The sequence below is a fragment of the Strigops habroptila genome, chromosome W, assembly GCF_004027225.2.
Source record: "Strigops habroptila isolate Jane chromosome W, bStrHab1.2.pri, whole genome shotgun sequence".
Classification (NCBI taxonomy): Eukaryota; Metazoa; Chordata; class Aves; order Psittaciformes; family Psittacidae; genus Strigops; species Strigops habroptila.
Genome location: NC_044301.2, coordinates 22,769,786 through 22,785,209, shown reverse-complemented (window position 1 = coordinate 22,785,209; position 15,424 = coordinate 22,769,786). Strand labels below are relative to the sequence as shown.

At 42.3% G+C, this 15,424-nt stretch overlaps 1 protein-coding gene across 9 annotated transcripts in view; it reads right to left on the bottom strand.

The window, feature by feature from the left end:
- LOC115618947 (AP-1 complex subunit gamma-1-like) overlaps window positions 1-15,424 on the bottom strand; it is a 61,113-nt gene that overhangs the window by 29,620 nt on the left and 16,069 nt on the right. For 6 of the 9 annotated variants that reach the window (XM_030510923.1, XM_030510920.1, XM_030510926.1 and 3 more), the window contains exons 3-8: window positions 11,749-11,873; window positions 9,122-9,263; window positions 7,950-8,046; window positions 3,273-3,349; window positions 2,078-2,086; window positions 8-103 (exon numbers count right to left, since the gene is read on the bottom strand). In XM_030510923.1, coding sequence (XP_030366783.1) covers window positions 8-103; window positions 2,078-2,086; window positions 3,273-3,349; window positions 7,950-8,046; window positions 9,122-9,263; window positions 11,749-11,873 — 546 coding nt within the window. The remainder of the gene's footprint in view (window positions 1-7; window positions 104-2,077; window positions 2,087-3,272; window positions 3,350-7,949; window positions 8,047-9,121; window positions 9,264-11,748; window positions 11,874-15,424) is intronic. The other 3 variants (XM_030510921.1, XM_030510928.1, XM_030510929.1) reach the window with 3 other exon arrangements.

The window sequence follows — 15,424 nt, the reverse complement described above, 5'->3', positions numbered from 1 at the left end:
TTCTTACCTGCAAAAAGGGGTCACTGATCCCAGACACATCATGCTCTGGTGAATATCCAGACATTATAAGGTTCTTCAGAATACGAACTAATTGGGGAACAAGCTGTTAAGCAGAGAGTTGTCCTATTAGGGTGTTGTTTCTTCCCTCACCCCAGCTTTTAAGTACAGGTCCAAGAACAAATCTTGTATTTGAAATCAAGTCAGTCTATGGATTTCTCCACAAAGTTCAACCTGCACACCTAGAGCTGATGTTACACGAATACCTACAGCTTAGCTAGGGCACAACAAGAAACAGTTAAGCTGGGTCCTGAGCACCATGTTATATCTTTAAAGTACTAAATCTGCCAGAGTTCGGCAGTTGAGACCTGAGAGGAAATACCAACTTAAATTCCTCTCTTCATGAAAAGGGGATCTGCTGGGACTATAAAAATGGTCTAATTCCAGGACTTTGCCTGGGGGCTCTACATTAGCTCCTGATTAATTCTTAGCATGCATCTCCATGGAAGCTTCAGGCATAGTCAAGTGTTTTGATCTTTTCAAGTACTGTACTGCTATGATTAAATTATTAATAATTCCTTTATTTGACACTCCATCCAACTTAGCTTCTACAAGGAAAAGCTTTGTGAACTGCTTGCTCTCAGAGTTTCCAAAAAGGGCAGAGAATGGATTTCCCTCCAGCCTTCCCCCAGGGCTCTATTGTTAGACCCCCACAAGTAGTTCCAGGGTCTATTCTCCCTTCTCTTCACCACAAACTTCTTGGCAAGAGCAGCAACACTAAAGTGACCAAATTCTTTGCTTCACTGATGTTAGAAGTGTTCTGCATAGCAACAGAAAAACTGATGGAAGCACTGCTATTATGCCAGATTTGGAAGCACAAAATTGTATCAAACTTACACCGTTCATAAAGTTTCTTTCCAACTGTGTGTTCTCTAAAAAACCCTTTCCAATGATTCACCTTTAAGACTTCACAAACTTTCCCATCCTTGAGATGGGCTGCTTCTGCATTCATGTATGCCTACAAGTCAGGAATTGCGTTCATTCTAAATTGTTACCAGATCAGAGATTGCTTATAGTAAAGTGCCACTTCTGACAACATCAAATCACAAAGGTGCTTCAGATTCAGGAAAAATAGTAGCAGAAGGTGCCAAAAGCACAACATGACTTAAAGAGCACAATAGCTGCATGTGGACATACTAAATAGGCAATGTTTTCTGGGCTGAATTCCTGTACATTTGAGGTACAGTGCAAGAAAACCAGCAGAGTTCCCCCATCATCTCTTTTTATTCCTACCTTCATTGTTCAGGAATTACATACCCCTCTGTAAACAGGCATTTCATAAAATACACAAAAAGGAACGATAAATTTCTTATTCTCTGCCTTAAAGAGGAAACCAAAGGGTGCTGCAACATCTTTCCTCAAGACAGAGTAACAGACAAATGGAGTGACCTGCTGGAACATTCCTGGAACCCTGATTAACTTTTTTTTTTTTTTTTGCCTTCTAACATGTAAGAGTTATCAGGACTGAGGACAGAACGAAGAGAAACATTACAGCCATGGAGACTGGTTGAAGGCCATCCCCCCCCCCCCCCAATCTTCTGCTGTCAAATTCCACCCATGAAAAACACCAGCAGCGCAGCTGTACTTGGTAGATCTTTGCAGCACAGTAAGCCCACTTACAAGTGGCCAAGTCTCTCCTGCTCCCTTTTGGGAACCACCCAAAGTTGCCCCATGATTCAGGCAAAACACAAAGCTCAGGTTTTGATAAGAAAAAAGCCCAGGGCTCCAGTTGGCTTAGGCACCAAAAAAAAAAAAAAAAATTCCTAAAGAAGTCCTCAAATGAGAGTGAGCTTGAGGAAAACAGAGTCATGTTTGGAAAAGGCCACAACTGAGATTCAGGGCTGCCATGGGCATAGAGGTTTAGTGACAAGACCAGCACAAAAAAGCATTACACAAATACAATCGATCTAAGCATGCGGCAATCAATCACAAGTGTGGCATTAAGAGGCCCTGCCTCACAAGTGACAAGCATCTATAGATTCAATGCAAGCATGCATCATCTAGAAGAATTAACACTTACCTTTTCATTCTACACACAGCAGGATTCCAAACAGACAAAAGAGACAAAACAGACGAAGCAGGCATTAGGGAGAAATCCATGTTATACCATTCACAGCATAAACAACTACGATGGAGAACTAGAAAAGAATGTACCTAGTACCTAAATTTTGCGGACTCAGCTTTTCTCTCTTTTCCCATCACTATCACCTTAACTGAGCAATTAGTTAGCAGAGATGGCTACCTTCAAGATGACCCTAGTCCCACTTCCATTCCTGCTTTGATATATGCAATCAGGGCAAGGGAAGATGCATGCCAAAATGCTAAGATGCATCAAAGGATGTACTGTTTGAGATCCCTAATGATACGGACAAGCCCAGGAAGAAGAACAAACTAGGCATGCAAATAAATAAGCACCTTTAAGACTTTTCAGAGGCGCAAACAGCCAGTTCTACCAGCTTTGTTAAATTTCTCCTTCTTTGACTAAGAAGTCAGAATGACAATCAATGCAATTTTCAGAAATTTTGATACAGCAATAATACTGCACAGCAAACTATAGCAAACAGCACGAGGAAGCTCAGGGGTGGGGAGGAGAAGCAAGCATTCCTAACCAGAGGAAGAGTGACGTTGACTATCAAAACCCTTAAGTTAGATTGATAAATGACGCAATATAGCATGCACCAGAGATGAGTTACCTACACAACTAGAACTTCCAGTGGTATTTTTGACCAGAGTTTAAAAAATGCATGGCTGTGGTTAAGGTATTCAGGTGTCAGTACAAACCTCAGTTTTTTAGGTTTAATACATTTGTGATGCCAATGTGACTATGCAATTTGCTATAAAGAGTGGAAAAAACCCTAAGGGAACAAAGATGACATTTTAAATCTAACTTTAGGATGAGCTTCATACTGCATAGTCTTAAGACTGATGTTTTGTAACTTAACCAACTTATTGAAGGGGATTAGGAGTAGATACACACAAAATAGCCAAATTTAATGGTGGTGTTTTTTTTTTTTTTTTGTTAATTTTGATAACAAGCAGACTTCTTCAACCCAAACAGTTGCAAGGATTTCATTAAAAGACATGCACACCAGGGAGACTAAGAGGACACAGTGGCAAAACCAAAAGAAACCAAACAAAACCTCCCAAAAAATCCTCAACCCGCCACAAACCAACCCATAAATACTGACTTTAGAGTATTATCAGTTCACGCTTACCTTTCTAAAGTGTGCAAGCATGTCTGGGCTTCTCTCACACATCTCTGTGAGGAGGACAACTGATGTGTGAAGAACACCTAAAGGTGAAGGGAGGGAAAAAAACCCACCACCATTTAATACAGTTTCACTGGCTCCAGATATATTACAAAAATCATAAGGAAACAACAAGAAATCATGGGGGGGGAAATAAAAATTCTTGAATCCGACATATCTACCACAATATATTTGTGCTTGCCACTGTGCCAAATGGAAAACAGATACCAGCGTGCTAGCGTCTTAAACCTGCAAGTAAAAGCCAAAGGCGGAGTGGAACTTTGTCTGCAAAGTTGCAGGCTAAATATACAGTCAGATGGTAAAAGACAGAGTTTGACTAGATGATCATTAAGGTCCCTTCCAACCCAAACCATTCTGTGATTCTATATAAACAGAACTCTACAAGGACATGTTAATTAGAATCATAGAATGGTTAGGGTTGGAAAGGACCTTAAGATCATCTAGTTCCAACCCCCCTGCCTCACACTAGAAGACTCCTCACACTAGACCATGTCACCCAAGGCTCTGTCCAACCTGGCCTTGAACACCACCAGGGATGGAGCATTTACCACTTCTCTGGGCAACCTGTTCCAGTGCCTCACCACCCTCACTGTAAAGAACTTCTTCTTTATATCCAATCTGAACTTCCCCTGTTTAAGTTTAAACCTATTCCCCTTGTCCTATCACTACAGTCCCTGATGAAAAGTCCCTCTCCAGCATCCTTGCAGGCCCCCTTCAGATACTGGAAGGCTGCTATAAGGTCTCCATGCATCCTTCTCTTCTCCAGGCTGAACAGCCCCAACTCTCTCAGCCTGTCTTCATATGGGAGGTGCTCCAGCCCTCTTATCATCCTTGTGGCCCTCCTCTGGACCTGCTCCAACAGCTCCATGTCCTTCTTACGTTGAGGACACCAGAACTGTACACAATACCCCAAGTGGGGTCTCAGGAGAGCAGAATAGAAGGGCAGGATCACCTCCTTTGACCTGCTGGTCACACTTCTTTTGATGCAGCCCAGGATACGGTTGGCTTTCCGGGCTGCATGCGCACACTGCCGGCTCATGTTAAGTTTCTCATCAACCTGGACTTGTGCAAAGCGTTTGACACTGTCCCACATGACATCCTTGTCTCTAAATTGGAGAGACATCAATTTGATAGATGGACCACTTGGTGGATAAAGAACTGGCTCGATGGCCACACGCAAAGAGTTGTGGTCAACGGCTCCATGTCCAGCTGGAAAACAGTAATGAGTGGTGCCCCTCAGGGATCGGTGTTGGGACCAGTCCTGTTCAACATCTTTGTCGGTGACATGGACAGTGGGATTGAGTGCGCCCTCAGCAAGTTTGCCAACACCACCAAGCTGTGTGGTTCGCTTGATATGCTGGAGGGAAGGGATGCCATCCAGAGGGACCTTGACACGCTTGTGAGGTGGGCTGATGCCAACCTTAGGAAGTTTAACCAAGCCAAGTGCAAGGTCCTACACCTGGGTCGGGGCAATCCCAGGCACTGCTACAGGTTGGGCAGAGAAGAGATTCAGAGCAGCCCTGCAGAGAAGGACTTGGGGGTGCTGGTTGATGAGAAACTTAATGGCCTGGGTTCGGCTACAGCAGTCATTTTTCTCCTTCTTAGTAGCTGGTGCAGAGCTGTGGTTTTGACTTTCAGCCTGGGAACAATGCTGATAACACACCGATGTTTTTAGTTGTTGCTAAGTAATGTTTACTCTGACCAAGGACTTTCTCAGTCTCATGCTCTGCCAGGGAGGAGGGGAAGCCGGGAGGAAGCAGAGACAGGACACCTGACCCAAACTAGCCAAAGGGGTATTCCATGCCATGTCACGTCATGCACAGTATATAAACCGGGGGGAGTTACTCAGAAGGCCCAGATCACTGCTTGGGCTGGGCTGGGCATCGGGCAGCAGGTGGTGAGCAATTGTATCCTCTCAACTTGTTATTTCCCTTACCATCATTATTATTGGTGGTAGCAGTAGTGGTTTTGTATTATACCTTAGTTACTGGACTGTTCTTATCTCAACCCGTGGCAGTTACATTCTTCTGATTCTCCTCCCCATCCCTCCGGGAGCAAGGGGAGGAAGAAGGTGGGGGAGTGAGCGAGTGGCTGCGTGGTTCAGAGTTACCGGTTGGGCTCAAACCACAACACTTAACATGAGCCGGCAGTGTGCACTTGCAGCCCAGAAAGCCAACTGTATCCTGGGCTGCATCAAAAGAAGTGTGACCAGCAGGTCAAAGGAGGTGATCCTGCCCCTCTACTCTGCTCTCGTGAGACCTCACTTGGAGTACTGTGTACAGTTCTGGGGTCCTCAACATAAAAAGGACATGGAGCTGTTGGAGCAAGTCCAGAGGAGGGCCATGAGGATGATAAGGGGGCTGGAGCACCTCCCGTATGAAGACAGGCTGAGAGAGTTGGGGCTGTTCAGCCTGGAGAAGAGAAGGCTGCATGGAGACCTCAGAGCAGCCTTCCAGTATCTGAAGGGGGTCGGATGCTGGGGAGGGACTCTTCATTGGGGACTGTAGTGGTAGGACAAGGGGTAATGGCTTCAAACTTAAACAGGGGAATTTCAGTTTAGATATAAGGAAGAAGTTCTTTACAGTGAGGGTGGTGAGGCACTGGAATGGGTTGCCCAAGGAAGTTGCGAATGCTCCATCCCTGGCAGTGTTCAAGGCCAGGTTGGACAGAGCCTTGGGTGACATGGTTTAGTGCAACGTGTCCCTGCCCATGGCAGGGGGGTTGGAACTAGATGATCTTAAGGTCCTTTCCAACCCTAACTATTCTATGATTCTATGATCACTTCTGTAGCCCCACCATAGAAGGCCACCAAATTGGTCACACAGGATTTGCCCTTGGTGAAGCCATGTTGACTGTCATCAACCACCTCCTTATTTTTCATGTGCCTTAGCATGGTTTCCAGGAGAATCTGCTCCATGATCCTGCCAGGCACAGAGGTGAGACTGACTGGTCTGTAGTTTCCTAGGTCTTCCATTTTCCCCTTTTTGAAAATAGGGGTTATATTTCCCTTTTTCCAGACATTGGGGACTTCACCTGACTGCCATGATTTTTCAAATATGATGGACAGTGGCTTAGCAACTTCATTTGCCAGCATACGGTTGCATTGTAGGTGTTGAGCTCCTGACTCAGAAAGAGACCAGAAGCCTGCTTACTAAGCAACATTTTCTGCAGAGATGATAACATTTATATTCCACAAGCTATGCAGCTTTCTGACCTATTACAGGTTCTATCAAAAATCTGTTTTGAAGTACATAAGTATCTATTTATAAAGCTTATGTCACAGCTTTCTTAACACTGACGCTGCTTACTTATCACGAAGACCTCCCAAAAGGCTGCTGAAAGGGTTTCATATATATTATGTTTCAGACAAAGCTCAACACGAAGCCCATGGCTAAAACTGCTGGAAAGGAGAAGCTGATTTTTAAGGATGAGGAAAGCAGAAAGGATGATCCAGTTCTTGAATGCAGGTGAACCTAGACCCAATTCTCTGCTTGCCCAAGGCTTGAGGAAGAGCATTCCCATCTTTAAAGAGGGAACAGAGGGAACAGAACAGCTGTAAGCTTTTCAGAGTTGCATAAGACAGAGGATCTCATGCTACCAAGATGAATCACATAGGCATCACTTACTGACTAAGAGTCTTACAGACATTGCCTATTTGAAGCAGTGCCTGGTCTAAATGTTCTGATCATCACGTTTTAAATCAAGGTAAAACTAGCTGCACCACACAAGCCACATTCCACATGCAAACTGTCCTGTACACCAAAGGTTTACAACACATGGTGGGGGGGGGGGGGAAGAGGAGAAAAAAAAAAAAAAAAAAAAACACAATAGCTTCTCAGGAATCTACTGTGGCACATTAGTACTGTTGGCATTTACAACTACCTTGTCTTGAGACAGAACTTCTCCCTGTAGTGGGTTTTCAGCACTGCAAACATCTACTGTACACCCAACTATTTTTTTAAGGCACATGCTCACTGCATATGTGCCACAGGAGTAAGACTTTGGGAAGTGAGCACTAGGCTTGATATGAATTAGTCAAGGTGTTAATACTAGAATTTCTCTTTAAATAATCTTCTAGAAGCACTTATACAAGAAAATGCATTAAAATAGAATAATCTCACAAAGGAACATTGAAGTGAGAATCTATTTTCTGATGGAAAACAGCACCAAAGAAAGACTCTTTCTTGACAGTTTTAAAGGTATCTCAGTCCTGGGAATGCCTGCTAAAATGATGTCAAAGAATCCTACAGTCCTATGCTAACAGAACACACATAAAAACACCCCAATCCTAAAAAGTGCACTTTAGAGTCCCTTTAGGGAGAGTATTGGACTAAAAAAAAAAAAAAAAAACAAAAAAAAACACCCACAAAAAAAAAAAAAAAAAAAAAACAAAAAACCACACAACCACAAAAAAAAAAACAAAAAAAAAACACACACACACAAAAAAAACCCCATACACATCCTTTCCTTCTGAATGACATTTGCTCTCACTGCACAGAAATGGGAAGAAACAAATCATACAAATACACCTCAAAAGTTGCTCCCAAACAAAAGACTTAAGTAGCAAGTGCACCATCCTTTAAAGAATGGCATAGCCTGGCTAATATATTAGTCAGGTATTACCATGGTTCTTCTCATTCAGCAAGTTTTTGGTGGCTGGCAGGAACATCTCCATGAGTTCAGGCACCTTTCTAATGACATGAACAGCACACAATGCTGCCTGTATAGGAAAAACAGCTCTATTAGTACATACTGTAATGACAATGATACATGCTTTGAGAACATCTAGCACAGTGGGATCTATCACAAATTTCATGATATACAAAGGCCTTGAAAGTTTATGGTACATTTTCCCATCTCTCTACCACAAGAGATACTAAACAGCATCACAGAGTTCAGTAAAACTACCACGGGGGGGGGGGGGGGGGGGGGGGGGGGGCACAGAGCTACAAAGTAATACTCCCACTAGCAACAGCTCATTTTTACATTATTCACTTCAGAAGTGATATCAACTGCAAAGCAGCTCTGCCTTTTAAGGCTACTTCAGTCTGTCTTTCTGTTGCTAGGGAGGGCATAATGCATTGGAAGCAAACAATTAGATTTATGTCAAATTATGGCTCATTTTCTTTCCCTTGAATATCATCTCCTTCCCCACAAAATAACTACAACTTTCTCCTGCAGGTGATGGGTCCCGTGAAAAACAAAGTATGCTGCAAAAAAATGCACCTACTTCTTCTAGGGTACAGAAGCAACAGGAGACACTGTGCTTTGCTGCTGCTTAAGAGTCAACCACACTGAGGTCCTCTTCCCAGAATACAGCAATACCTCCTAGCATTGCTTTCCCTCCAATCTCTCTCTAGATCCAGCACTAGACAAAGTAGTAACAATGCAGCTCTTCTTAAATCCTACTGATCCCCACCCTCCCCAAAACTGAACAATTAAATTTAAAGAATAAGGGTGATTACACTTTGCAGATGCTATGGCACACTTGCTATGGAAACAAGACAACTTGTAATCGTTTGCCTGTTTCAAGCCCTTAACCTTTCTCTCTCACATACTACTAGTAGAGGCTATCCAAATAGAAACAACTGTCTCTCCTGTTGGAGGCTTGTCTTTTAGAGACTTAGACATGTTCCTGCTATAGACAGACAAGGAGTTTTGACCTCTGTCTTGCACACTGGGAAAATACTCAGCCAGTGTGATCCAAGCCATCTAGTATTCCAGATATTAGCAAGGCATCCAATCAATCTTGAGTTTTAATCCATAGCAAAGTATTTAAAAGTTCCTTGACATACCTTCTTCCTAAGATAGGAGTTGGATGTTTTGAGGAGCTTTTCTACCTCTCCTGCAAGGTCTCTGCACATTTCTGAGGAGCCCATGCAGCCAAGAGTGCAGAGTGCCAGTCCCTGTACATACTGTGTGCTGTGATTAAGGTCACTGTAAAGGGAAAAAGAAATAGAAAAAAAGCCAATGAGCATGCACAGAGAACCTGAACACACAGGAAAAGGCATCTGTATCTGCAGTCATCTAACCGGCTGCACACCTTGCCTAGAACCCTCCAGATTCTCAGCTATTTGGGAGCATGACTTAGGAGTAATAGCAACTTTGAGTGCATGTACCACAGGGTTTGCTACTACTTCTACTTAGAAACCCCAGTTACAAAGATAAAATACTTGGTTAAAACCATCAGGTAGGTATCTAGGGATTGAGCTGAGAAGAAGAAAGACCACATAATTCCATTAAAACTTCTGAAGACAAAATGCTGTATTTTGGAACTTGCATGCAGAAAGGAACCTAACATGAAGTACAGTCCTGCAGTGACTCTGCAGGTTGTCCCAGTTTAAACGTGTTCTAGGACAGACTTTACCTTCTGCATTTACAAACCAAACAGTGTAGAAAAATCTATGTAAAAATATCCTGTCCTGAGTAAAAACCACAAATTCCACCACTCACACACCTTGAAAATAATCCAGGCAGGCATCTTGTTTAGCAATCCTAACCATTCCTATGCTTAAGGAAGTTGCAAAAAGTAGTCAATGAGAAGTTAAACCACCTAACAGTAGATGCTATTCATGAGGCCAGCTACCAATGTCACACTAAGTACCAGACAATACAGCTTCCACATGGCAATCCCAACAGCCTTTAAAACCAATTTCTACACTACATTTCCATCTGACTATTTGGTATTTGTGTTGCCACAGTATCCAAGATCAGTGTTGAAGAAAATAAGAAGTATGGTTCCTGGTTTGGGAGAAGCTGGGGAAATGAGTGCTATGTAACCAAATGCTCACAGTGTGCAGAAAAGCCAGAGACAGTATTCTGGTTGTAACACCAAGCAGTTATGGCAACATGCAGACAAAGGAACAGGTAGCACATGCCACTAAATGGGTTTTTTGTTTCCTTCCTTTAAAAGATTTTTGGTAGCTATATAAAGCTGTGTGTATAGCAAGTATGTGCTTCATGAGGGTGCTCGCTTTTTTCTACCAAAAATTTAGGTCTTGCTCTAAATAATGAAAGACTGCCATAAATCAAATGCCTTAATGTCTAGATAAAAGCAAGACAAAGTGGTAGGTAGAGAAGCCAAAGAAGAAAGCAATAAAACAACCCACTGAGGTGGTGGGAAGCTGTCCACCTGTTTTGCTCAGCTTCAGTCTGACCCATTTCCAGTTCAAACTCTCTACACCCTTACCACACAAATTCATTTTAACATAACTAATCAAAAGAAGTGTTAACCTAGCAGCCTGGTTCTAATGGTAGCCTCACAGGTATGACATTTCAATGAAAAATCTTTAGCCAAATGTCTCTTCTCTCCTGGATGCTAGGTCCAAAGTTAGCAGATCCTCAGGCCTGCAGTTTTCTCAAGTTTCTTTCCAAGCACTTTGAGGCCACAGTCCAACTGAAGATCAATACTTCACTTGCTAATATCTGGAAGGCTTATGCTCTAAAAGTAAATAATAAAAACAGACACACCACACCCAACCAATCAAGCCTCTGGTTAAATCAACTAGAACCCAGTTATTCCACTCTTACTCATCTTGAAAAGGAGTGTTATTGGAAATGCACTAATCATCCACTAAACTATAATGTAAACCAGTCCCAGTTAAACAGCATTCTGCTGAAAGAAAAAAAAAAAAGTTAGTTATGTCACATCCTCTCATCTGGCACAATGCCAAGCGGACAGCAAATCCCAAATTGCCACCTTGCTTCCAAGGAAAACTATTCATCAGGACCATTAGGCCAACCTTAAAAAGAAAGCAGGATACAGTGCCTTGATCCTTAAAGTCAGACAACTCTTCAGAGCTCATCAGCAGAAGTCAAGCACACAAACCCAGGCCAACATGGCTGCAGCAATATATATGACTATGACATATGATGGCCAGTCCAGCCCACAAAGTTATAACGACCTGATTCAATCATATTTAGAAGGTGCATGGACCTTTACTGATACTGCATTACTGCTCACCTGGTTCTTTCTCACTGCAAACTGGGAGAGAACTAATTTACAGAAATGGAAGAGTTCTTTGCAACAATTAGAGGTCTTCTGTACTGGCCCAGCAGCTTACTGTGGTCATTTCATTTTCCTGATTTTATTTATCTTAACATGACCTCCAGAAACATGCACTACCATTTTGCAACAGTAGTTCCATGAAGGGTTGTTTGCCACATACACCTCTTCAGGACCAATGCAATTTTATACTCTCTTCCCTCTAAGGAAGCTAGACAGGATCACCCAATATGGTACAATACTGGAACGGTCTTGTATGGTCAACAGCATGCAACAAACCAAAGATATCAGTTTTCTAAGACAGGGGAGGGAAAAAAAAAAAACACACCACAACCCAAAACTGAAGCAGTCAAAATATCATTTCAGATCCTGAAACCTCAAAGCATGTGTTGATGGAGAGAGAGGTGGTACCCTTACTTCTTGATGCAATTGGTCATAAGAAGATGGACATCCTGTCTCTCATCCAGCAGCAACATGGCACCTAAATACCCAATGCGCTTGTCTGTGAATTTCTGAGAGGCAATGAGCTTGAGGCACTCCAACTGGAAAAAAAAAAAAAAAAAAGAAAAAGAAAAACAACAACAACAAAAAAAACCACAAAACAAAACAAAAAAAAAAAACACAAAAAAACCAAAACAACACAACACCACACACACACAAAAAACACCAGAAAGACAGAATTAGCTTGAACTACTTCTTAGCTAGAATAGAAACAGTTTGAATTTTCATGTGTACTCATTTAGGTCTCAGAATGCATTTTTAAAAGTATATTTTATTCCCATTTTGGTGACATGGAAAACAAAGAAAGGTTAAACAACCTGCCCAAAGCTCTCAGCAAGCCAGCAGGAAAGTCATTAGCAGCTCCTGCATCCTGAAGTAGCCAGACACTGTTGGTCTTCCATGACTGACCTCAGATAAACCAGGTATGTGGGTTTATGTCCAATCAGAAAAGTAAAAGATAACATATTTATAAAGAACAAGAGATTCATCATTAAAAACAAAATAGTAAAGATCTGGAAATCTAGATTATGCATCATATTTGATATGCACTGGAAACTTCTGAACCAGGCTTAAATGGGTCCATCTACCTACCAGAGAAAGGATCAATGCTCTGTAAGTTGTCCTAACAAGGGCATGTAATAATAGGACAAGGGGTAATGGCTTTAAGGGGTAGAGAGAGGGTAGATTTAGATGAGATCTTAGGAAGTTGTTCCCTGTAAGGGTGGTGAGGCGCTGGCACAGGTTGCCCAGAGAAGCTGTGGCTGCCCCATCCCTGGCAGTGTTCAAGGCCAGGTTGGACAGGGCTTGGAGCAACCTGGTCTAGTGGAAGGTGTCCCTGCCCATGGCAGGGGGTTGGAACTAGATGAGCTTTAAGGTCCATTCCAACCCAAACCAGTCTGTGATTCTATGATTCTAAAACTAGTTTTTGTTTGTTATGATCTGTAACTAACTTGCTAGCTAGGCAAACCAGGATACAGAGATAGCTAAGTTTTTGTGTTGCTCTAATGTCTAGCTGAACCCCTAAAGTCTGACTAAAACCACATGCACTGTAGCCACTACAAGCTTCCCTTTAACAATGTAGAAATGTCAACTGTGTTCAATAGCATGAAGAAGATCCCTAAGATAACATGCATAGTTGCCACTTACACTCAGCTGATTAATTTAATTGGTAACCCATTTTTAAACTTAACTCTTACTGCAAAAAGACATCAACCACAGTACTACGCACTCAAATATTTTTCTTTAACAGATAACTGAGTATAATCAATATCTACTTTCCAGACAGGAAGTAGCAGAAATGGCTTCTCAAAGCAGATAAGAGCCCTATCCCTCGCAAACACATCCTGCGAGTCTGTTTTACAAATTAGCTGGGGCTGCAAGACAGTGTATGTAGCAGGCTGAAGGAGGGGTCAGACAAAGCTTACAACTGATCATTTTAAAGGAAGTACAGGGGGCATGCACAGGCAAGAATACAGGGTGTCATGAAAAGCTTTTCATGGTCCCTAGCTATAGGGAAGCTTGAATAGGGCAACAGACACAGGTGAGATACAAGAAGCACACAGAGATCAGGAGGGTAAAGTTGTACAGGATACTGGTAAAGAAATTGAAGTGCCAGAGAAAGTAAGTGCTATGGTCTAGCCACTGACAAGACCTCACACCTATGTGGCATCAGAACATACAACTCAACTACGCAAGAAGTTTTCACATATGAACACTCAGCTAGCGCAGGGTGACAAACTGGTTAAAAAAAAAAAAAAAGAGAAAGCTTGAAAGAAAGTGAGTTTAGTTTGCTAGGTTTAAAGGAGCTGAAAATATAGAATAAAGAAACACCTCTGAACAATAAGATCACAAGGATAACTGAGTTTGCACAATGGGCAAGATCAACCAGGGATACGGTACAGAACACTAGATATTGACCTCTTATCTTTCCAGTGTATCTGGAAAATTATCTTAACCTGAGTTAAGATCTGAACCAACGTTGTTCCCCACATTTACAAGACACTTTCTTATACAAGCCTCTGCAAAAACAATGTAGAATTGATGACATCTAAGCTACAGTGCAAAAGCCAAAGGCAGAAGACAAACGACTAAGAAAAAGCAGAAGGAAATTAATGACTGCAACAGATAATGCAAGATATATTTCTAGTACTTTTGAATTTGAAAGATATTACTGAAATTTACTCCATGAAAGGCTGGTGAGTTCTCTTCCAAATGGATCTTTTTTGCAAGTAGAAATAATGACAATACTAATAAAGGTATTTCACCATTTGCCCAGACTGCCTGACAACTTCTAAGCTTGCACGAACAGCCTTTGCACATGCTCAAGAGACAGCCTGCCATCCAGTGCACCTCAGCATGCACTGACTAAATATGGTGCTCATGCTCAGATTTCTGTATAACATATCCTGGGTCAAAGTTGAGGGTCCCTGGCATGGAAAGAAGTAGATCAACCATTCACTGCTTCTGACACCTTCTCTAAATTCTCTTTTATTACTGGTTACACCATCCGCACTCTTAGCTGAAGTCAGCTCTGCTTACATCTTTAAGAGAGGCTGTCTAACACAGCCTGTGGCCCTCTTCTGGTTTTTCACCAAAACATATTTCCTGCATATTTATCCTGTCCCTCTCAGAAACCTCCTGTCTACAATGTTGAACTATCTACAAGACTCCACTGCTGGAACCGCAAGCATCTTCAACAGGTCCTCAACTCATGCAAATTATACTCCACCTACACAAATTAGCACTTTGAAAGACTCCTTCCAGTCATAAGCACTGAGGACATACAAAGGTGTGCAACTTACTTTGAGAATATTTGTTAAAATCTCTTTTCAGCCTTGGGCTCTACACCTTCCTGAAAGTGTAGCTGATAAACCACATGAGAGCAAGGCCATCAAATGAAGTAGCCTATTCCCTAAATAGTCAGCATTGATGCTTCTGTTTGAGATGTAGCAACCCTGGCAACAGGTATTAAATAATCTGGTTTATACTTCATCCACTGAGGGTGAAGAGGTAATTTACCATTACTGACCAAAGCAGAAACCGAAAAATTATTAGATATCTGGTCTAATCTTCCATATAGAATCATAGAATCGTAAGGGTTGGAAAGGACCTTAAGATCATCTAGTTCCAACCCCCCTGCCATGGGCAGGGACACCTTGCCCTAAACCACGTGGTTCAAGGCTCTGTCCAACCCGGCCTTGAACACGGCCAGGGATGGAGCATCCACAACCTCCCTGGGCAACCCATTCCAGTGCTTCACCACCCTCACTGTCAAGAACTTCTTCCTTATATCTAATCTAAACTTCCCCCGTTTAAGTTTGAACCCATTACCCCTTGTCCTACCACTACAGTCCCTGATGAAGAGTCCCTCCCCAGCATCCTTGTAGACCCCCTTCAGATACTGGAAGGCTGCTATGAGGTCACCACGCAGCCTTCTCTTCTCCAGGCTGAACAGCCCCAACTCTCTCAGCCTGTCTTCATATGGGAATTATATGGGATTAAATATGGGATTAAATACTCAAGTAGCAAGATAAAATAATCCCAATAAAATTTAAACATGTTCCTAACATAGGTCAAATGTAGAAATTCTAGA